The 24,553-nt window shown below is 36.8% G+C and overlaps 1 protein-coding gene across 1 annotated transcript in view; it reads left to right on the top strand.

The window, feature by feature from the left end:
- The window catches only part of Ubxn7 (UBX domain protein 7), a 65,504-nt gene extending 42,865 nt beyond the window's left edge, over positions 1-22,639 (top strand). Inside the window, exons 6-11 of the mRNA XM_020176470.2 lie at positions 2,762-2,908; positions 4,043-4,133; positions 4,775-4,902; positions 13,036-13,429; positions 13,551-13,630; positions 16,161-22,639. Of these exons, the coding sequence (XP_020032059.1) occupies positions 2,762-2,908; positions 4,043-4,133; positions 4,775-4,902; positions 13,036-13,429; positions 13,551-13,630; positions 16,161-16,322 (1,002 nt within the window). The 3' untranslated portion in view covers positions 16,323-22,639. The remainder of the gene's footprint in view (positions 1-2,761; positions 2,909-4,042; positions 4,134-4,774; positions 4,903-13,035; positions 13,430-13,550; positions 13,631-16,160) is intronic.
- The last annotated feature ends 1,914 nt before the right edge of the window (positions 22,640-24,553 follow it).

Raw genomic sequence — 24,553 nt, 5'->3', positions numbered from 1 at the left:
TTGACATGAAAGTAGAAGGAAGACTATTTTGGAAGAGGAAGGAGGCTGGAGGGAGGGTGAAGAGAACAATAGAAGATAATGGGAAGACTAAATATAATCAAAGTACTTTATATACATATATGAAAAAATGTGATAAACATTATTTTGTACAATTAATATATGCTAATATTTTGAAAATATAGCTGTCAATTAAAACAAATACTCCTTATTAATGTAAGTTCGGTTTTTTGGTTTTTTTTTTTTTTTACATTTTTTAATTGTTGTGGCACTGGGGGTACATTGTGACATTTACAAAAGTTCTTACTGTATATTATAGTTGAATTCACCCCCTCCATCATTCTCCTTTAATCCCCCCTCTCTTCTTTCCTGGAATAGTTTCATATTCTTAATATGGAAAATGAGCTAGAAGATACATGGAAATTTTCTGTGCTGTCTTTTCATATTTTTCTTTAAATTTAAAATTTCTAAAAAGTAAAGTTAGTTAAAAATATTTATAATTATCAAAACCTGGATCTCAGTTTTAATTTTAAACAAAACTAGTTTCTAAAAGTTTGAAACCAGCCCCCCAATTTTTTTTTTTTAGCTTTAAACTTGCTCTCACCTTCAATTTTCTGAATTGTAAAACCCAAAAATGTTTGACTGCAAATAACAGAAAAGTCAATTGATGGTAATTTAATCAAACAAGGGTTTGGTTTCATCATATAGTAAGCCTACAATTCAGGGAATCTTTGGTGTTCATTAATCAGCTCAAAGATAATCAGGTTAGATGTCTCCTCAGTTTTCTTAATCTTTCTCTTGTGATCCTAACATGGCAGCTCCCTCTCCTTTTAATGCTTTGGGTGTAATATGGCTGTTGAAGAGAGTAGCAGTAATACGAAAGAAAAAAATATTTGAGTTTGTTTAGCATATTTTCTCTTTTGTTTTTTTTTAACTCCTGAGTTGCTCTAGGGTTTAGTGCAGTAATTCTAAGCTTGAGTGATTTAATTTGGTCATTTTGAACTAATAAAAAGCAGCTGCTCTTTTGTTGCTCATTGAGGAAAATAGGAATTTCTTTTGTATTGTCCTCCAACTTTTAAGTTATATTGACCCTTTTCCTTTGTGTTTTTTGAGCTTTATTATTTGCAACTGGATTTTTCCTTGTTCTTTTCTCTTTGAAGTGCTGGGATCAAACCCAGAGCCTCAAACATGCTAGGCCAGTAGTCTACTTTTGAGCTATATTCTCAGCCCTATCTCTAAGTCTTTCAGTGATAGAAAAATTCCCAGAAAAAGTAGTCATTTCATAATGGTTAATGGTATCTCCATTTTTTTTATAAAAAGTAGAGAATATGCTAAATGAAGTCATTGAAGTTTAGAGAGGTGGATATTAAAAATTGGAGGGACACTAGCTGCTCAGGGAAAGTGTGTAAGTTTGGTCCCCATATTAGATATAAATCTGAGCCACACTTTTATAAGTTTAGAAACTACTGTAACTAGAGAAGATCGTATTCAAGAGTTCTTTCTGGCTCATGCTGACCAAATGAGACTGATAATTCATTTAATTCACTCAATAAATATTTATTGAGACCTTGTTGGAAGGCCTTATTGTAGATGATGGGGGTTATATTTGTTGGGATTAAAATTGGACTAAATGTGAGAGAAGTGAGGAATAAAAACAATAGCTTTAACAATGTAGAAGTCTAGGCTGTTAGGATGCTGTTAGAGATAAGTTTTTCCCCTGTCTTGTTCTGTCATGCCCTAGGTTTTGCTTGTCCTTGTCCACATGATTCAAGATAATTTACCACCATGTTTGTGTCCCAGCCACATGGAGGAAGGAAGGGGATGAGAAGGCTATAGCTTTTTCCACTAGAGGCACAGACTATAAGTTGTAAACATCACTTCTTGCTCACATTCCATTGACTAGAAATTGCTCACATGGCCAAACCTAGTTTTTTAGGATGAGTCTATAAAATAGCATATGCCTAATAATATGATATTTGGAAATGTTAAAGAAAATGGTGTTGAAGAAAATAAAACAGCATAAAGTAATGTACACACACCAGTCACTTGCATTAGTAAAGAGAGGTATATTTATTGAAAGAAGTTAAAAAGAACAGAATTATGTGACTTATTGATCATATGATTGTAGAATCCCCTTCTGGTAAACATGCATTAAAAATTCAGCCATGTTGAGCATTGGTGGCTCATATCTGTAATCCTAGCTATTTAGGAGGCTGAGTTTGGGAGGTTCAAAGGCAGCCCAGGCAAAGAGTTCATGAGACCTCATCTCTAAAAATAACCAGAGCAAAATGGACTGGAGGTGTGGCTCAAGTGGTAGAGTGCCTGCTTTGTAATTGCAAAGCTGAGTTCAAACTCCAGTCTCACCAAAAAAAAAAAAAAAAAAAAGCCATTATAAATAAACAGTGGATTAAAAAGAAAATAATTGAATCTGGGGATGTAGGTCAGTGGTAGAGTGCTTGCCTGGCATGTCTGAGTCCCTGGCTTGACTCCTCAGCAAAACACATACAACACAAATGGGGGTGGAAGGGTGGCAGAAAAAATATTTCATTTTAAATTTGAGAAATGCTTGTAAATAGAGAAGTTATGTATGTTTATGTATATATGTATAAATATAAATAAGGTATAAATACTGAAAACCGTAGGTGTCACACTTAAGAAATACCTTCGTATTTATGTAGGAAGGACAACATCTGAATTCTGAAACACATCAGACGTCAAGTAGAAATTATTTTTTAACTAATCTTGTATGTCTTTACTCTTACAGGCCAAAGAGTGTGGCCAAATGCAGAATAAGTGGCTAATGATAAACATTCAAAATGTCCAAGACTTTGCATGCCAGTGCCTCAACCGTGATGTATGGAGCAATGAAGCTGTGAAGAATATTATCCGAGAACATTTCATTTTCTGGCAGGTGAGAAGGACAGTTAGTCAAAAATGTTGTGGTATTTTATTTTTGTAGCGTGGGATATTGAGAAGGAGAAATTAGGTTAGAAACAAGCATCAAGGCATATAAGCCATATAATGCTCATATCTCAGAAGTCTCTCCTCTCCTCTCCTCTCTCCTGTGTGACGGTCGCACACCACCATGCCCAGTTTATTGGTTGATAAATGGTCTTGTGAACTTTTTGCCCAGGCTGTCATTGAACCACAATCTTCCCAATCTTTGTCTCCCAAGTAGCTAGAATTATAGACATGAGCCACCACTTCTGACCAACTTCTTATTTTTTGAAAAGTGATAGAAAATTTTTGAATGAAATTATTTTTTTCTTATTTCAGAGTATGCTTTTGATGTTATTAATATGCCTGTTCATGTTTCTCAGGTGCCTAAATTCAGTGATTGTTTTGGATTTTTTTGTTTTGGGGCAGCACTGGGGTTCAAACTTAGGCTCTCACGCTTACTAGGTAGGCACTCTGCCACTTGAGCCACTCCATCAGCCAGCTCAGTGATTATTTTTAAGGGCAAAATTCCTTTTATTTTACTCAGCAAATACTGATCAAATATCCCTGCCTAATATGCTAGCTCTCAAGCTTACATGTTAATATATTGTGATTTATTGGTACTGAGTACTGAATTCAGGACCTCATGCATGCCAGCCAAGTGTTCCACCACTGAGCTACACAGTCCCATTTTTTTTTGAATTTGAGGCAGGGTGTTCTAAGTTGCCCAGGATGGCCTTGAACCTTTTAACTCTCCTGTCTTGTCTCGCAGGTCGCTGGGATTATAGGTTTACACCACTATGCCTGGCATGATACATATACTTTTGAGGGTCAGGAATGATATAGGGTGGACAGATAGTTGAACAGGAAGAGCTGTACCTCTTCTGAACTGGGAAAAGTGGAAAATGGATTGATACATTCAATTTCCAGAAGGGGTTAAGGGCAGGAAGTTGAGGGAGCCCACACCAGATGGCCTTCTTTTCTCTTTAACATGGGAGTGAAATCCTAAGACATATACCAAAGTTATGTTTGAAGAATTAATTTCTGTTGGCATATAACAAGGTTATAGTTCTTTTATGAAATTTTTTATATATCAATGATTTAACAGGTTTATCACGACAGTGAGGAAGGTCAGAGATACATACAGTTTTATAAACTGGGGGATTTCCCCTATGTTTCCATCTTGGACCCACGGACAGGTAAGGTTTATAGCAACTTATAGCCTTTAACCTATCGTTTATTTTTCGGTTTTCTAAAAGGTTGATCTTTGAAATTTGACTGAATCTGGTTTCAGAACTTTAATTATTAAGTGAAGGTTTCTTGTTCATTTTTTTAATAATTGTTTAATTATCTATTGGTATGTGTATTTGGTGGGGGGGATCTGTTTCTGGCAGCTTAGGAGATGGCAATATTTTATATTTGTGTAGTTATATTCAATAACTGATATCTTCATTTTGTCATTTTATAAGGGGCTCCTTAGATTTTTTATTATTAAAAAATGTTAAGGTTGTTCATGTGCTGGTTGTAATCCCACCAGAGAAGTAAAGAGCAGAGCTGGTTTCATTGTGAATTTATTGCATTTTATTTATATACTGCTTGTTTGAATGTCTTCTAAATAGCTGTTAGTTATACTTACAGATAAGATAATTGCCCTGACATGATGGGTGGGAATTTGTCAGATGGGTTATAATTGATGTAGTCTCTAGGTTAAAGAAGACACTTAGGCAAATGAGGGATGGGGATATGTATTTTAATTATGCATATGCAAAAAAAAAACTACTTAGAATGCTTAGGAAAAGTATTGATTTTATTATGTTTATATATCCTCGTTAATCTTTAGGTCAGAAGCTAGTAGAATGGCACCAATTAGATGTGTCTTCTTTCTTGGACCAAGTGACAGGATTTCTGGGTGAACATGGACAACTGGATGGACATTCTAGCAGTCCCCCTAAAAAGTGTGCCCGATCAGTAAGTATGAGTAGTAATATACAATTAAGTATATTTGGCTCTCAGGCTTACAGTCTTAATATATTGGATGCCATATATGTAATTGTACAGTTTGTAAAATGTTTGATGTTAAGATGTTAACAATAGTAATGTAAGTAGTAAACACTTACTATTTGTGGTTGTACTAGGAAGATCTAAGGAACCCTACTTGTTTTTTGGTTTTTTCTTTTGGTGGTTCTGGGGTTTGAACTCAGGGCCTTATGCTCCCCCAGCCCTGTTTTGTTTTGTGTTGGGTATTTTCGAGATAGGGTCTCCACTATTTGCCTAGGCTGACTTAAAACCTCGATCCTCCTGATCTCTGCCTCCTGAGTAATAAGCCACCAGCACCTGGCTCCTACTTGTATATTGATAATCAATGTAGTCAGGTAACTCATATTTCCAGTCTCTCTTGCAGCTAAGCTTCCCCAGAGATTGTTTTTATACTAAATTTCTATAAAATGATATTATTAGGTAGACCTCTTTGATAATTAATGTCATGATTAGTTTTAGGTAAGTGACCTTCAAAGATAGGGCAGTCTCACATTGGTTGTAGTTGCTGTTTGGGTTTGATGGCAATGAGGACAAAAATAGTTTTAGAGCATGCAACTTGACAGTCCTTATTATGGAGTGATAAAACAGTCCCTAAGTTATCTAGGATAAAGTACCTATTTAAGGAGGAAGCCTAAATAGACGGTCCATAGCTTGAGTCCTGTGGGAACCAGGTTCCTCTTTTTTTTTTTATTCCCCTCCATCCTTAGTATTGGCTTTTGTGCTGGTGGTCACAGAGTAGATGCTGCAATGCCAGATATTGTATCTATATTCCAAGCATGGTTGAGGAGGAAGGGGTGTCACCTGTGTTAACACAGATAAAAAGCCTCAGGGAAAAGTTCTGTGTATGTTTGCTGGACACATTTTCATACACACAGACACACAGAATTTAGAATCTGTTGGAAGCAGAGAAGAATGGATATGAGATAGGAAACTAGCAATGTCTGCCAGTGTCCTTCTTTAAAATCAACCTATACAGGGGACTGGTGAAGTGGCTGAAGTGGTAGAGCCCCTGTCTAGCAAGTGTGAGACCCTGAGTTCAAATCCCAGTACCACGAAACCAAACTAAACAAAAATCAACCTACATGGTATATTTACCTGCAGTCAGTCCAAACTTTTACATGTAATGTGAGCACATCTATTTGCTTTTTTTGTGTATATGTGATAAATTTACCTTAAGTTTACTTTTACAATTTTTACAGCTTTATAAAGTACAATAAATGTGCAGTAAAACTAAGCATCTTTAAAGTTTATAGTTTGACCAGTTGTAATGTTGAGCATCTTTTCATGTTTTTGTAGGCCTCTTTAGGTGAAGTATCTATTCAGATCTCTTATTTCAGATCCACTTGCAACTCATTATTGATTTGTAAGGGTTCTTTTTTTTTTTTTTTTTAATTTTGATTGTTTTATTATTCATATGTGCATACAAGGCTTGGGTCATTTCTCCCCCCTGGCCCCACCCTCTCCCTTACCACCCACTCCGCCCCCTCCCTTTCCCTCTCACCCCCTCAATACCTGGCAGAAACTAGAAACTATTTTGCCCTTATCTCTAATTTTGTTGAAGAGAGAGTATAAGCAATAATAGGAAGGAACAAGGGTTTTTGCTAGTTGAGATAAGGATAGCTATACAGGGAGTTGACTCACATTGATTTCCTGTGTATGTGTGTTACCTTCTAGGTTAATTCTTCTTGAACTAACCCTTTCTCTAGTTCCTGGTCCCCTTCTCCTATTGGCCTCAGTTGCTTTTAAGGTATCCGCTTTAGTTTCTCTGCGTTGAGGGCAACAAATGCTAGCTAATTTTTTAGGTGTCTTAACTGTCCTCACACCTCTGTAAGGGTTCTTTTTATATTCTGAGTATAAGCCCTTTGTTGGACATATGGTTTGCAGATATTTCCTCCCAGTCTGTTACCTGCTTATTCATATTTATAATACAGTAAGCCACCTTATTTGCACATTTATTACACATTTTTAACAAAAAAAAAATTTCCTGTGCATGCATTATAGAACTCAGTTGATGCAGAGAAGCTCTCAGTCAGTCCTCCTTTATTGTCAGTTGTGTTTAAACGCTGTGCATCCTGAACATTTGTGGTTTTTCCTCAGTGGTGGTCTCCTTGGAACCATATGCCCATGAATTCCAAGGGTCTACTGTAGTATCATTTAAAGAACAAAACTCAAAAGGATTTGATTTAATCTAGTTTGTCAGCTTTTTGTGCTGGAGTTTGAAATCACTAAGGTTCGGCCTTGCTTTTTGACTGTTCTGGCCTGAACTTCAGTCCTCCTATTTTACCCTTCCTGATGTAGCTGGGATGACAGGCATACACTACTATGCCCAGCTTTTTCTATGAGATGGGATCTTATGAACTTTTTTGCCCCAGCTGGCCTGGAACCATGATCCTCTGGATCTCAGTCTCCAGAGCAGTTAGGGTTACAGGTGTGAGCCACTGGCACCTGACCCTGTATATTTTTGAATAAGCTTTAGTAGGTTTTGCATTTCTAGGAATTTGTCCATTTTATCTACAGAGTTGAATATATTGACAGTTCATTATAATCCTTTGTTGTTACTTTATTGACTATAGAGACTGTTGTCCTTTCCATTAATTCTTTTTTTTTTTTTTTTTTTTTTTTGTGGATGTCTCTTTTCTCTCTCTTTTTTTTTTATTATTTATTATTCATATGTGCATACAAGGCTTGGGTCATTTTTCCCCCCTGCTCCCACCCCCTCAATACCCAGCAGAAACTATTTTGATCTTATTTCTAATTTTGTTGTAGAGAGAGTATAAGCAATAATAGGAAGGAACAGGGGTTTTTGCTGGTTGAGATAAGGATAGCTATACAGGGAGTTGACTCACATTAATTTCCTGTGCGTGTGTGTTACCTTCTAGGTTAATTCTTTTTTATCTAACCTTTTCTCTAGTTCCTGGTCCCTTTTTCCTATTGGCCTCAGTTGCTTTTAAGGTATCTGCTTTAGTTTCTCTGCGTTGAGTGCAACAAATACTAGCTAATTTTTTAGGTGTTTTACCTATCCTCACCCCTCCCTTGTGTGCTCTCACTTTTATCATGTGCTCAAAGTCCAGTTCTCTTGTTGTGTTTGCCCTTGATCTAATGTCCACATATGAGGAAGAACATACGATTTTTGGTCTTTTGGGCCAGGCTAACCTCACTCAGAATGATGTTCTCCAATTCCATCCATTTACCAGCGAATGATAACATTTCGTTCTTTTCATGGCTGCATAAAATTCCATTGTGTATAGATACCACATTTTCTTGATCCATTCGTCAGTAGTGGGGCATCTTGGCTGTTTCCATAACTTGGCTATTGTGAATAGTGCCGCAATAAACATGGGTGTGCAGGTGTCTCTGGAGTAACCTGTGTCACAGTCTTTTGGGTATATCCCCAAGAGTGGTATTGCTGGATCAAATGGTAGATCAATGTTTAGCTTTTTAAGTAGCCTCCAGATTTTTTTCCAGAGTGGTTGTACTAGTTTACATACCCACCAGCAGGGTAAGAGGGTTCCTTTTTCCCCGCATCCTCACCAACACCTGTTGGTGGTGTTGCTAATTCTGGCTGTTCTAACAGGGGTGAGGTGGAATCTTAGTGTGGTTTTAATTTGCATTTCCTTTATTGCTAGAAATGGTGAGCATTTTTTCATGTGTTTTTTGGCCATTAGAATTTCTTCTTTTGAGAAAGTTCTGTTTAGTTCACTTGCCCATTTCTTTATTGGTTCATTAGTTTTGGGAGAATTTAGTTTTTTAAGTTCCCTATATATTCTAGTTATCAGTCCTTTGTCTGATGTGTAGCTGGCAAATATTTTCTCCCACTCTGTGGGTGTTCTCTTCAGTTTAGAGACCATTTCTTTTGATGAGCAGAAGCTTTTTAGTTTTATGAGGTCCCATTTATCTATGCTATCTCTTAGTTGCTGTGCTGCTGGGGTTCCATTGAGAAAGTTCTTACCTATACCTACTAACTCCAGAGTAGTTCCTACTGTTTCCTGTATCAACTTTAGAGTTTGTGGTCTGATATTAAGATCCTTGATCCATTTTGAGTTAATATTGGTATAGGGTGATATACATGGATCTAGTTTCAGTTTTTTGCAGACTGCTAACCAGTTTTCCCAGCAGATTTTGTTGAAGAGGCTGCTATTTCTCCTTCGTATATTTTTAGCTCCTTTGTCAAAGACAAGTTGGTTATAGTTGTGTGGCTTCATATCTGGGTCCTCTATTCTGTTCCACTGGTCTTCATGTCTGTTTTTGTGCCAGTACCATGCTGTTTTTATCGTTATTGCTTTGTAATATAGTTTGAAGTCAGGTATTGTGATACCTCCAGCATTGTTCTTTTGACTGAGTATTGCCTTGGCTATTCGTGGCCTCTTGTGTTTCCATATAAATTTCACGGTAGATTTTTCAATCTCTTTAATGAATGTCATTGGAATTTTGATGGGAATCGCATTAAACATGTAGATTACTTTTGGGAGTATAGACATTTTTACTATGTTGATTCTACCAATCCATGAGCATGGGAGATCTCTCCACTTTCTATAGTCTTCCTCAATCTCTTTTTTCAGAAGTTTATAGTTTTCCTTGTAGAGGTCATTCACATCTTTTGTTAGGTTTACACCTAGGTATTTGATTTTTTTTGAGGCTATTGTAAATGGAATTGATTTCATACATTCTTTTTCAGTTTGCTCATTGTTAGTGTATAGAAATGCTAATGATTTTTCTATGTTGATTTTATATCCTGCTACCTTGCTATAGCTATTGATGATGTCTAGAAGCTTCTGAGTAGAGTTTTTTGGGTTTTTAAGGTATAGGATCATGTCATCTGCAAATAGGGATATTTTGACAGTTTCTTTACCTATTTGTATTCCTTTTATTCCTTCTTCTTGCCTAATTGCTCTGGCTAGGAATTCCAGTACTATGTTGCATAGGAGTGGAGATAGTGGGCATCCCTGTCTGGTTCCTGATTTTAGAGGGAATGGTTTCAGTTTTTCTCCGTTAAGTATAATGCTGGCTGTAGGTTTGTCGTATATAGCTTTTATAATGTTGAGGTACTTTCCTTCCATTCCTAGTTTTCTTAGAGCTTTTATCATGAAATGGTGTTGGATCTTATCAAAAGCTTTTTCTGCATCTATTGAGATGATCAAGTGGTTTTTGTCTTTGCTTCTGTTAATGTGGTTTATTACGTTTATTGATTTTCGTATGTTGAACCACCCCTGCATCCCTGGGATGAAGCCTGCTTGGTTGTGGTGAATGATCTTTTTGATGTGTTGTTGAATTCAGTTTGCCGTTATTTTGTTGAGGATTTTTGCGTCAATGTTCATTAAGGAGATTGGCCTATAGTTCTCCTTTTTGAAGGTGTCTTTGCCTGGTTTTGGGATAAGTGTAATACTGGCTTCATAAAATGTGTTAGGCAGTTTTCCTTCCCTTTCTATTTCGTGGAACAGTTTAAGGAGGGTTGGTATCAGTTCTTCTTTAAAGGTCTGATAGAATTCAGCAGAGAATCCATCAGGTCCTGTACTTTTCTTTTTGGGGAGACTCTTGATTGATGCTTCAATTTCATGTTGTGTTATAGATCTATTCAGGTGATTGATATCCTCTTGGTTCAGTTTTGGATGATCATATGTATCTAGAAATCTGTCCATTTCTTTAAGATTTTCGAATTTATTTGAATATAGGTCCTCAAAGTAGTCTGATGGTTTTTGAGTTCTCTGTAGGTTTGGATATTAGTCCCTTACTGGATTAGTAGCTGGCAAAGATTTTCTCTCATTCTGTGGGTTGTCTCTTGAGTCTGGTGACTGTTTCCTTTGCTGTGTAGAAGCTCTTTAGTTTGATGCAGTCCCATTTGTTCATTCTTTCTCTTAGATGCTGAGCCTTTTGAGTTCTGTTTAGGAAGTCGTTTCCTATACTTGTCTGTTCTGGTGTATTTCCTACTGCTTTCTGGAGTTGTTTCAAAATTTCAGGCCTTATATTTTGTTGAGGATTTTTGCGTCAATGTTCATTAAGGAGATTGCTGCTTCAATTTCATTTTGTGTTATAGATGTATTCAGGTAATTAATTTCCTCTTGGTTCAGTTTTGGATGATCATATGTATCTAGAAATCTGTCCATTTCTTTAAGATTTTTCCAATTTATTTGAATATAGGTTCTTGAAGTAGTCTCTTGATGATTTCCTGGACTTCCATGGTGTTTGTTGTTATCTCCCCTTTTGCATTCCTGATTCTACTAATTTGGGTTTTTTCTCTCCTCATTTTAGTCAGGTTTGCCAGGGGTCTCTCGATCTTGTTTATTTTTTCAAAGAACCAACTTTTTGTTTCATTAATTCTTTGTATGGTTTTTTTGGTTTCTATTTTGTTGATTTCAGCTCTTATTTTTATTATTTCTCTCCTATTTGTTTTGGGATTTGCTTATTCTTGTTTTTCTAAGAGTTTGAGATGTATCATTAGGTCATTGATTTGGGATCTTTCAGTCTTTTTAATATATGCACTCATGGCTATAAACTTTCTTCTCAGGACTGCCTTAGCTGTGTCCCATAGGTTCCGGTAGGTTGTGTTTTCATTTTCATTGACTTCCAGGAACTCCATTAATTCTTTATTGATAATTTGTTTCTCATTTTCCTGACAGTGTAAGCTATATGCCTAATACTTTTATTGTTCTTTTGGGGGTGGGGGGATTTGAAGTCAAGGCTTCAAACTTTCCAGGCAGGTGCTTTTACCACTTGAGCTACCAGCCCTTTTTTGTGATGGGTTTTTCTTCACAAGATAAGGTCTTGCACACTATTGCCTGGGGCTGGCTTCGAACCACAATCCTTCTGAGTAGCTAGGATTACAGGAGTGAGCCACCAGCACCCAGCTAGTTTTATTGAACTTACAGAACCAGCTTTTGGTTTTATTGCTTGTTCTCTTGTGTTTTGTTTTCTAGATCATTTCTTAATTTTTATTTTCCCTCTCCTTTACTCTCTTTTGTTTAGTTTGGGCTTAAGTGTGATTTCTGTACCTGAAGGAACACTTTCTAAAAAAAAAATGTGGAATTTTAGATCATGAATTTGAGACCTTTTTAAAATTTGTAGTATATGCATTTAATTCTGTAATTTCTCTGTAAGTACTTTTAGCTCAGTACATAATTTTGATTTTAGCTACAAAGGAGATTAGTAAATGGAATTTCTTAGCTGGGCATGTTTTCTTTTATAAACAATCAGAGTTCTATATCTGCCTGATTTTTGTAAATTTAAGTTTATTTTTAAAATTTCCTTTAATTTTTTTTTTTTGTGCTTAGTAACACATGTTTTTTACCTCATATATGGGAAATTTTAAGCATACTCAAAAGCCAAAAGAATTTATGAGACTGTGTATAACATATGGCTTATCTTCTTTTACTTACATTTCACCATATCTGCATTATTTTGAAGTAGACCTCAGAAGTTATTGTTTCATTAATACTTTGGTGTATCTTGATAAAGGTCTTTTTTTTATTTTTTTAAAAACACAATCCTAACCCTGTTTAGCATACCCTTTAAAATTAACAGTAATTTCTTTCTTTTTATTTTGGTGAGACTGGGCTTTGAACTCAGGCCCTTATGTTCAACCACTTGAGCCATTCCTCCAGTCTTTTTTGCTTTAGTTATTTTCATATAGGATCTCTTTTTCAGGCTGGCCTTGGACCACAGTCCACCTGCCTACATCTCCTGCATAGCTGGGAGTACAGGTGTATACCACCATACTCATCTTGTTCTTTGAGATACGGTCTTGCTAATCAGTAATTTTTTAATAGCATGAGATATAGCCATTGTTCAACTTTTGGTTATTGTACAAATTTTTTTCTCTTTAGCATGTTTGAGTCAGGATCTGAAGGTACCACTCAGGCAACTTATATTTTCTGACTCACTTTGTTCAGTAAAATCTGTGACATTAGAAACTTTACCTTGCTGTCAAGGTGCTTAAAATAACTGCAGAAGGTTCATTCAGCAGAAAATAATGAAAATTTACTATTACATTTCTTATTCCCTATTTGACTTGATCATTTTTTGACTTAACTGTTTTTCTTTCCACCTGTGTTTTATGACTGCATCTCACAGGAGAGCCTTATAGATGCAAGTGAAGACAGCCAGCTAGAAGCTGCCATCAGAGCCTCCTTGCAAGAGACACATTTTGATTCAACACAAACAAAACAGGATAGCCGTTCAGATGAAGAATCTGAATCTGAACTTTTTTCTGGCAGTGAGGAGTTCATATCCGTTTGTGGTTCTGATGAAGAAGAGGAGGTAGAGAATCTTGCGAAATCCAGAAAGTCTCCCCACAAAGATTTGGGGCATAGAAAAGATGAGAACAGAAGGTCACTGACTGAGCCCCCAGCCAGAACTGAGCCTGGAACAGCCACAAACCACCAAGGATTGCCAGCTGTGGATCCAGAGATTTTGGAGATGTCACCTGAAAAATCAGATGGAATAGTGGAGGGGGTTGATGTAAATGGTGGGTTGCAGGATGGATTTACTTTACTTTAGAACTTGTTTATTACTGAATGACTTGTTTATTTATTTATAGTAATCTTCCATCTTTATCCATAATATATTTTTTTAAACCCTTCCCTTAGGACCAAAAGCACAGCTGATGTTGCGGTATCCAGATGGAAAAAGGGAACAGATCACTCTTCCCGAGCAAGCTAAACTGCTAGTAAGCATATCTAACTAGAAGCATTTGATGAAAGTAGAAAAACTCAGTTTTGAACTGTCTTCAGTGCTGGGATGGAACCCAGGGCCTCATGCATGCTAGGCAAATGCTCTACCACTCATCCAAACAAATTAATTTGTTGGAGTAAGTCCAGTGAACATTGCCTGATTCTTAGTTACAGGTGTTAGTTAGTGAGAATGATCTCATACTGGAAGTTTATTTCCTTCCTGCATTGTCTTAGGCAAGTCATAGGCCAGTCAAGGCTTTTCTGCTCTGTGACTGTGGAATACAAATCCAAGTGAAATGAATACTTCTGAAATTATTATTTCTGGAGTGGGGTTATTTGAAGACTATCAGGGGGAGTTTGGTTTTCCTAGTAGCTGTTATTGCTTGGTTAAGAACCAAGACTGTTTTTCTGTATTTCTTTTTGGGTTAGGTTTTCTCCTCGTGATTCTCTACTTCATACCATTCTCCTCTCTCTATATCAGTAGATTTTGTTTACTCCTCAGCTTGCACATGACATGGTCCATCATGGTGATACTAAGATTCTTTTCATCTAAAATCCATAGCTGGTGGGCCTTCCCTCTGTGTTTTTCTCTGCTGGAAAAGAGAATGGGTCTGACTAGCTTAGTTTAGCCTATGAATGAACCCTTCCTTGGTTCAGGTATCCATACCTTGCTATTTGCTGATTCTTGAAGGGTTGAATGCACGTAGGGCCTAGCCACTGTTGGTATAATACTGCAGTCTCTCTGGGCTAGTGTTCAGAAGGGAACAGAGAGGAGACAAAGGAAAGAGCAGATACTCTAGGTCTTTCCTTATTCACCATTCTAGTTACCTATAGTCAACTATGATCTAAAAATATTAAATGGGCTGGGTACTGGTAGCTTATGCCTATAATCTTAGCTATCCAGGAGGCAGAGATCGGGAGGATCGCAGTTTGAAACCAGCCTGGGCAAATAATTTGAGAGACCCTATCTGGATAAAAAAATCACAAAAAAGGGCTGGTGGAGTGGCCCTGAGGTCAAGACCCCCCCCCCCCCAGTACTGTTGGGGAAAAAAAAAAAAAGGAAAGGAAAATTCCAGAAATAAATAATTCATAGGTTTTATATTGCATACTATTTGAGTAGCATGATGAAACTTTGCGCCATCCCATTCTATCACCTCTTTGTCCATTATAGCCAGCTTGTGTATACTGCCCACCTGGGTTATAGGTATTTCAATTATCAGATCAACTGTTGAATTATCATAGTGTCTGTGTTCAAGTAACCCTTTAAAATTCATTTTAAAAAAAGGTTTATAAAGACACTTACACTTAAAATGTCAGTAGATACATTTTTCAGTTAAGTTATTTTACTTAATGGTCCCAAAGCTTAGTAGTAATGATGCTGGCAATTTTATTACAGTATATTGCTACATATTTTATTATTAATTATTAATAATCTTTTTCTGTGTCTCCTTTATAAATTGAATTTTATCATAAATATGTATGTGCAGGAAAAAACTATATGTGTGTATGTGTGTATTGTACTCTCTCTGGTATCCACTGGGGATCTTGGAACATATCTCCCAGTGACAAGGGGTACTACTCTATAGATTACTCTTTTGAGAAGTTTGGTTGCAAAGCTAGATGGAAGAGGGAGCAGTAGGTAGAGGGGAAAGGGTGATTGGAGAGACTGAGCATGTAAGTCTGATGAGAAGCATCTTTAGAGAAAGAGAGCTGGTGGAGTGGCTCAAGTGGTAGAGAACCTGCCTCCAAGGGTGAGACTCTGAGTTCAAACCCAGGTACCACACAGGAAAAAAAAAAAAAGAGAGAGTTTAAGAAATTGGAGGCCATTCTCTAGAACTGTGGTTTCTGAGAAGACTAGAAGGAAGTCAGTGCACTGGTGGCAAGATTGGCCATAGTTAGAAAGAATGAAGGCTGTATCTTTCCCGGATAAAGTTAAGAAGGAAAAGCAATAAAATGTTAAAAATGGGACAATATTTTATAAATTTGATTGACTTTATTGGAGAGATAGTAATAACTCTTTCAGTATCACATAGTAGCCCTAAGTTGTTTTATTATCTTTCATCTGAAGGATTATATTAGCTCTTCCTCAAGGATAAGTTTCTATTATTTGAAACAATAACCCTTTGGTGCTGGAGGAGTGGCTCAAGTGATAGAATACCTGCTTAGCAAGCTCAAGGCCCCAAGTTCAAACTTCAGTGCCACCAAAAGAAAGCTGGGCACCAGTAGCTTATGTCAGTAAATCCTAGCTATCCAGGAGGTTGAGATCAGGAGGGTGTTGGTTCAAAGCCAGCTCCAGCAGATAGTTTGTGAGACCCTATCTTGAAAAAAACCCATCACAAAAATAGGACTGGTAGAGTGGCTCAAGGTGTAGGCCTTGAGTTCAAACTCCAGTACTGGAAAAAAAGAAAGTAGTACTATTTATTTCATCTAATACGATAAACATGACTGTTATATATTTAATTTATTAATGAGCTGTTTCTTTTTTATTTCCATCTAACAACTTTGTCTTTCTCTTGGTTTTTATAGGCTTTGGTTAAACATGTCCAATCTAAAGGATATCCAAATGAACGCTTTGAACTTCTCACCAACTTCCCTCGAAGGAAACTGTCTCATCTGGACTATGATATTACTTTACAAGAGGCAGGCCTTTGTCCTCAAGAGACTGTCTTTGTACAAGAAAGAAATTAGCATCATGGCCTGACCTCTCTCAGCTTACCCCTTTTTTCCCTTTTCCTGTAAGATAACCATGTTACTAAGTATGCATTTTGGCTCATAGGACCATAGAGCCAAAGGTGGGCAAGCAAGTCACCTGCCTTCTGTGTTACTTCTTGTTCTCATCTATAATAGTCCCTTTCTCCCCCTTTTTATTTTTCTCTCTCTCTTTCCTCTCCTGTTTTCTTCCTTTTCCCACTTTCTTTCTTACCTAATCTGGTGACCAAATGGAAGTGTAAGGATGAGATCTCTCCTAGTACTAGCAGCAGGAAATGTGTATTGCAGTAAGTGGTTTCTTGCACGGCACTTTTGGGATCAAATGATAATGTCACTCCTCAGACTCCTTTGACAAAAAAAAGTCTGGATTCAAAATAAGAACAAACCTCTTTTCCTGTAAACCCCATTTTTAGTAGGGAGAAGAAATTCAACACATTTTGTTCTTCATGTAGGAAAATACAAAAAAAAAATCTGGGCTTTTGTTTACGTGGAAAAAGCATCCCTTCTAATTATTGCTCATCATATTTAAGATTTTTTTTCTCAAAGGATTCCCATCTTTCAGTTATAGAAGTTATTTCTATCGTATGTGTTACTGACAGAGTGAGTGCTCAGTGTAGGGTATGGAGCATGGGCAGCTTTCAGTGTCCTAGCCTGAGACAGCTTTCTTCATTATTACTCTATTAAGTATATTGATCCTGCTAGTCCTAGAATGGACATTTATATTGTAGTGACTGGTATAGGAAGGTGCCTGCTGTCTTTGCCAGTGCAACATATTAATTCCTTTGGCTTCTCCATTGTGTGGGTCCATAGTGATACGTAGGAAGGCAGCTGTTCAATAATCATGCAGTACAATGGCTTGTAATTGTAACCACTGTGGCTGTTGATTGATTGTCCTATGTGCTTAAGGCATACTTATGTATGTCCCAGGGGAGAAAAAAAAAAGACATGCAGCTGAGAGTTGCTAACCATGTACCTTTGGTTAGAAATAATGATTAATTTTTTTTATACCCCTGGTTGGAATAATACCTAAAAGGCTCTGGTGACTGATTGACCTTAATTCCTCATGCTGTTTTCTTTCAGAAGGAATCAAAACTGAAAGTCTCTGAGGGGAAGATCTTTAAACCCAGTTCATAAGATAGCAGTTAGTAAGGGGAATATGGAGATTAGCAGTAATCTTCAGATGATGTGGGGGTTTTCTGCCAACAAAAGCCACATTCAAATATATGGTAAAAGCTCTTTTCAGTATTAATTAGAGGAGGCCATCTTGAATCTATATACTACTGTTTACTTATCAGCTTCACTATATGCTCAGTTCTTACTTTGAGCTTCAAATAGAGTCCTTTGATAAGATAGTAGTGATCTGGTGGCAAAATCTGAGCTTTTAACTTGTTATAAAACTGTTAATATAGATTAACCTATTTAGGCAGTTGGGGATTTAGATTGATTCTTCTACTTAAGGAACATAAATGGCTATTGCTCAGAGACGTTTAGATTCCCATCTACTTTAATATTGCTCTCTTGTCAACGAGGGGATTGAAAAAAAGATGCTGTGTATTGCTAGTACATAATTACAGAATATGGTTTTTAATGGTTGGATTTATGAGGACCCCTCCCTAAAAAATGGGTTGTATATCTCCTCAAGGAAATCATGGAAAATTCTGTTATTCTTCAGTGAGTCCTTTTGAATTAATGTTCTTACATTTTTTTCTAAGTCTGTGTAAGTGCTTATGTATAAGTATATAATTGTATAAATATTTATAAATATATTTATATAATTACAATTTCATGTATACCTTGAGTCAAAGTTCTCTCTTTAGATTGTGACTGAGTAATACCACGCTGGTGTTTTTTCATAGACTCTTGAGGCTTAATTAGCAGCTTCTGATTTATTGAGGAAACATAGTTTCTATGTTAATTCCTCAGTTGCATTTCTGAACTTGGATAACTTACTTGGTATCTGAGGAGCAGAGCTATGTACTATCAAAGGTACAATGGAAGGTAAATTTGCTGGTAGCAGTCAAGGTCAGAAATCTGAAATTTTAGGGAAGCACGGGGTAAAAAGTGAGGGCGTGCTGAGCTTTGTGCTGTGGTGGCACCTTTTCCACTCCCAGCACAGTCACCGCCAAAGCCCAAATCTGTCAAAAATGCGAATCAAGAACTTTTCCTATAGGACTCTGTTTCATCCTCTTACCTCCTAGCTTGAACCTGAGGCAGCTTGTTCATAAATGAGAGGATGTAGTTCTTTTGTCATGCTCGGCATTAGCATATCCATTTAGGAACAACCAAAGTAACTTAAACTTGTGTTCCTATAGGATGAACAAGTATATATGTGATTTAAGTAAGATATTTGGCACAAAACATTCATCCAACTTAGATATGATCTGGACATTTAGAATACAGATGTGCAGGATTTTGAAACAGGATGTAATTAACTTGGGATTATAGGCCCATGGGTAAAGTTACGGATTGTACACAGAAAGAGTAAACAAGAATATTGCCTTGCTCATGATCTTAATCTGCTTCTCCAGTTTGCCTTATTTCCTCAGCAGGGTTACTTTGCTCTTTGAGGGAGAGGTTTCATAGAATAGGTTAAATGGTAAGGATAGTTAAAAAATGTTACTCCCTTTAGGTATCAAAAACAGCTTGAATGAGAGTTTAAGAAACAGGAAAGAAAAGAACTTTGAGTGTGACAGAAATATAGGGAGATGAAATGAGAACTACTGAGAAAAAAGAGAAATACGTTTCGAATTTGATTTAGGAAGGAACCAGAGAAGAGAAAGAACAGTGCCAAATGAATGAAGAACAACAGGGAAGTAATTTTGGGTAACTGGTATGTACTATATACTTCATGTACATTTTCTACTTAAGTCTTCCTATAAATCCTAGAAAATGTGTATTCTCCCCATTTGATAAATAAGGAAGAAAATGAAAATCATTTTGTTCATTCAGTTTGATCAGGATATCATTGCTAGTAAGGGGCAAGTCAAAATTGGAATCCAGAGGCCGTCATCTTTTCACTTCCTAACTGTGTGCTGCTTCATCAGGGGAATCAACTTGCCCACAAAGTTATCTTCCTCATTATTTGGCTCTATGTTATTATTTGGTTTTCTTTCCTTGAAGCTCGGGGGAGTAATGAGGCAAAACTTGTAGAATTTGCACTATCCCTATAAATTCTTAGGCCATTATTTTGAGAGGCAGTTGCTTTTTTAAAAGAATGCACTGACAAAAATGTGAAAGGAAAAATAACTATGGGGCATTACTTGTCAAGAATAAATGAAAAGGAAAAAAAAAAATTTCCAAGAAAGATACAGTTACCTTTTCTATGTCACATCCATACTAGAGTATTGAACCCAACCCTCTCTGTATGTTTTTAAATTTATAAAATTTTACTTTCTTGACTCTGTAAAGCAGCAGTTATCTATTGAGTCCTTAATCAAAGTTGGAAATAGTTTGTAATCTAAGAATCTGATTTTTCACTATTTCATCCATGGAGGCACTACACATGAGGTAATTCTAGAACATGAAATGTTTACCTTTCTGTGGCTGAACTATAATTACAATAGAAGTTTAGAAAAGGAAAGAATTAGTGCAGGTGGTAGTTGGGAAAGTCTTCAAAGTCTTCACAGAGAAGAAAGACAAAGGTGGCAACCACTGTAGTGCAAGTATTTTTCAACTCACCACCTATGTTCTTTAACACCACCTTTTATACAGATTTTAGGGCATGAAGTTTTTCAATAAGGCATAGCGAGTACTCAAGTTGTTCCCCAGGACTAAAAGCTCTTAACCAGCAGGGATCTCGCTCGAATACTTAAGAAATATACCAGAGGACATCACTAGTAACTGAAAATTGAAGAAGAGAGTTAATTTTTCTCCCAGGTACAAATTAAATGTGTAGTTGTAAGTTGTGGCATGCATGGAGAATTGTGGGGCTAACTACTGATATAATTAGTCTCATAGAGAAAACATGAGTGTGCACCTGGAATCACAAGTCATTGTAGAGACTCTATAGACCACTAAAGTCCTTTTCTACTCAAAAGCTTTGTGTCTAGTTTCTCCCCTTTATCACATGTTATCCTCAGGCTAATTAAAAGTGTACTTGTTAATCAGTTCCTTTGCTTTTCTTTCTCTGTCCACATACCATTTGCACAATAACATGATCTAACCTCACTGTGATGACCGAAATCCCCAAAGGGAAAGTATAGTAGTTATAGCTCTAGTAATAACCTTTTAAGCAATTCATTAATTTTTAAAACCTAATGCTGTGTGCCTAATCAGTGTAGAGTATGACTAAAGTATAGTTAATGAGAACCAAGTATGTCACTGACACTGGAGTTAAGTTTTATTTTGTGTGCTTTAAACAAAATATTGACTTAGCAATTGTTGGAAAATTGATTTGTATAGATTGTAGAATTCACTCTCGATTACAGCAAAAGCAACTTTTTCAAAGTTCCATTAAGGTGACTTTTAAAAATAGTTTGTATAGAGTATATCTTCATTGTGTCATTCCCCCATTCCACCCCTGCTTTTGGCATCTTCCACTTAACTACTCAGTAGTAAATTTTGGAGTGCAGGTCTTGTGTAAAACTAAAACTTAAAAGTAATGAGGGAAGGAGGAACCAACTCTTCTGATAAATATGGCAATTTTCCAGTAATGCAAGCCTTGATGAATAGGTTACTGCCAGACAGCTGCAGACTATGAATATTTAACTTCATTGGTTTGCCTTGCTTATTAGTATTTCAATTGTCTTGCCATGAAATTAGTTTGCATAGTACACATTTTGGAATAACGGCAAGAATGTTCTTTAGAACTGAAGATAACCAATAGAGAATAACCTAATGTATTGATTTCTCACATAGAGATTTGATATTTCAGTGTTTACTTGGGTTTTTTACTCACCTGCATTCTGTTAGAGAAACAGCTTAGACCCGAGACTATTCTTTAAATAGAGATTATAATAGATGGCCTTGGTTTGTTTTCCCATGAAACAACTGTGTGGTTAGAGTTTTAGATGTGATAAGACACTTAATTAGGAAAATCTTTACTTTGTTTTTGTAGTACTGAGTATTAAACTCAGGACCTCGTGCTTGCTAGGCAAGCCCTCTACCACTTGAGCCACCCCCTCAGTCGTAGAAAAATCAGTCTTTTGTTTTTGAGGTACTGGGGCTTGAACTCATGGACCTTCACCTTGAGCCATGCCACCAGCCCTATTTTTGTGAAGGGTTTTTTGAGATAAGGTCTTGCAAACTATTTGCCCAGGCTTGTTTCAAAGCGCGTTCCTCCTGATCTCTGTCTCCTGAGTAGCTGGGATTACAGGCGTGAGTCACTGGCGCCTGACTTAAAATCTTTCAGTCTTTTTCAATCTTACCTTCTCTTTTTCTTTTCCATTCTCTAGTCCTGGTTTTTGATATCATGATTTTTAATATAATTGACTGTGCTTAAGAACTTTCATTTCTTAGTATGTAGTATTTTTCTCTCTCCATATATATATATGTACACACACATATATATGTATGTGTATATATGTATGTTTGTTTGTGTGTGTGTGTGTGTGTGTGTGTGTGTGTGTGTGAGAGAGAGAGAGAGAGAGAGAGAGAGAGAGAGAGAGACAGGGACTCACTATGTAGCCCAGGCTGACCTCAAACTCATAATCTTCCTGCCTCAGCCTCTTGAGTGCTGGTACTACAGGTGTGTGCCACCATTACTGACTTAATACTTTTCCTTCTTTATAAATTAATATACAAGGGAAGAATTTGAGGCAAATATCCTTTTTTTTGGGGGGGGGTGGGACTAGGGTTTGAACTCAGGGCTTGCACTTGTAAAGCAGGCACTGTACCACTTCTACTGCTTTAGCCAGTCCTTGTTGCTCTGGTTATTTTAGAGATGGGGGTCTCATGAAATATTTCCCAGGGTGGCCTTTAAACCTTGATCTTCCTAATCTCAGCCTTCTAAATGGCTAGGATTATAGGCGTGAAACACCAGTGCCCTGCCCAAATATCCTTTTTATAGTTCCTTCTTAAGGAGAATCCCCTCCAAAAAGAGAATGGCTGGCTTTCTGACTTCCTCCCCCTTTTTATCCCCCCCCAGGGGAGGGACTTTTGTTGTTATATTGCTTAGGATTTCAGCCATTCTCATAATCATTAATTTTGGCCACATGATCCCAAAGTAAAGTAGAGTTAATCCTATATGAGCTACTTTTACAACATAATTTAGCATTTCTGTAATGAGGTAGTTTCAAGACATAACCAGACTGATTTGTGGGATTAGGGATGCAAATACCAATGTTAGTGTTTTGCCTAAGTACAACCACATATTAAATATAAATATGCAATGTTACATTGCTGTAATTAATTCTGTGGCAACAGCAAGTTTGTTACTTGCTTAATGGTGTTTCCTCTGTAGATATTTTAAAATACCCTAAAAGTTTATATGCCTTATACAGTCACTTAGGTTTTCAAATGGGAAGAATAGTCAGACTAAGTTGGACTGAACATTAAAAAAAAAAGAAGTTGTTAATCTAACTGTACCACCAAGAGGCATTCATTTATTAGAAGATGGGAAACACTTCAAATCATTAGAGAAATTCTGAACTGGAATTCTCCCTCTTTACTTGCTTTTTTCCCATAGACTCATATGGGAATCTTAGAAGGGACAGGTTCTTGATCTGGAGCCATTTGCTGTCCTTTATTTTCCTCTTATCAGACTAGCTGACTTTACAGTGCATGTCACCAGATCCATTTCAAGTTAATGACATTGGAGTGTTGATGTGCAGTTGGATGATACCTTGTTGTTTTCAACAAAATGACTTTATAGTAGCTTCTCTCGAAGCTGCTGTGTTCTTAATAATGAAAGCTATCAATAAACTGATTTAATTCAAAATATAGATTTATGATACTAATCATAGGTATTTGATTTTTGGGTTTTTTTTTGGCAGTACTGAGGTCTGAACTCAGGGCCTTGCACATGCTAGGCAGGCTCTCTACCAATTGAGCTACATACACCCTAGCCCTAATCATGTTCTTTTAAAAACACTTTGGTAAATTATTGTCCTGTAAGGTATATAGAGTGGCCACTGCCACAGAAAATCCCTTTTTACCTGCTAATTAGAGTGAAAGTAGTATGTGACCTCCACTTTTCAGTTAATGAGTAGCAAGCTTTCATAGGGCTATTTATATTACCTTTGTTACTTTCCTAAGTTTGTCCCTCTGGTTTAGAAAATTATTTAAAACACCTGCTGGGAACTAGTAAAGCTGTGAGGAAATCCTCTAGCCTCAAATGTACAGAAATGAGTACCAGCTGATGTTAATGTGACATGTAGACTTTGGGCTCTTCCTTCCAAGCTTTGACATGAGTGTGTTTGACACAAGTTTTTCATTCCTCTGAGAATCTTTTCTTCTAGGATGGTTTTTCTTTTAGTTGTTACCAAATTCTGACCATCTTTTGTCTTATTTTTCTTTTTTCTCCTTAACCTTTAAGAAAGTCTTCTTTCTAGTAAGTATTGATTGTTTCTTGGAAAATTTTTAGGAGCATTTGTGGACTCTACATGCTTTGTATTAATTCACTTTGAAAAATGTGTTTAGAATCATTAGGGAGTCCAAGTTTGGCATGTCTTTACTAATTGTGCTTTTAAACACTTTTCATGCCATTTTCCAATCCTTACTTCCCATCTTATTCAGAGAGGTAAATCAAGGAATGAAATTTCTTTAGGGATAGGGATGAGGGTGGGTTGGGGACTTGAGTGAAGTCAACTTGGGAGAGTTGCTTTAAAAAATGCTTTCTCAAGCAGTTCCTAACAGTATTTAGAGATTTCCTGGGATGTTTGTGTACTCTACTCCCAAAGTGGTGGTCTTGCTGAGACTTGCATTCTTAATGCGGGACAGGCTCTAAATGTGATGCGAAGTTTGAATTTGTTAGTAAATTCAAGATGATGATGGACAGAGACAACGCTCCTAGTGCAGTGTTTCTGGCACATAGTCCTAAAGTGCACATAGAGTTCTCAGTTTTTTGGGCCTTATTCCCATGATGCTAGGAGATAATTGGTTTTTATTTTGGAAAGAAGGCTTTGGGACCATGAGCAAGGAGTTACTGGACCATCGCTAAATTTTTTTGTTTAAAACACACTAGAGACCCTCCTGTATATCTAGTAAGTGATAACAAAGGTGCTAGGGAAAGCCTGAAATTTGAAGACACATGGAGACTGTAGAAAATCTAA

This window comes from Castor canadensis, chromosome 5, assembly GCF_047511655.1.
Source record: "Castor canadensis chromosome 5, mCasCan1.hap1v2, whole genome shotgun sequence".
Lineage (NCBI taxonomy): Eukaryota > Metazoa > Chordata > Mammalia > Rodentia > Castoridae > Castor > Castor canadensis.
Note: the sequence above shows the minus strand (reverse complement) of the source record. Positions and strands in the feature narration are given on the sequence as shown.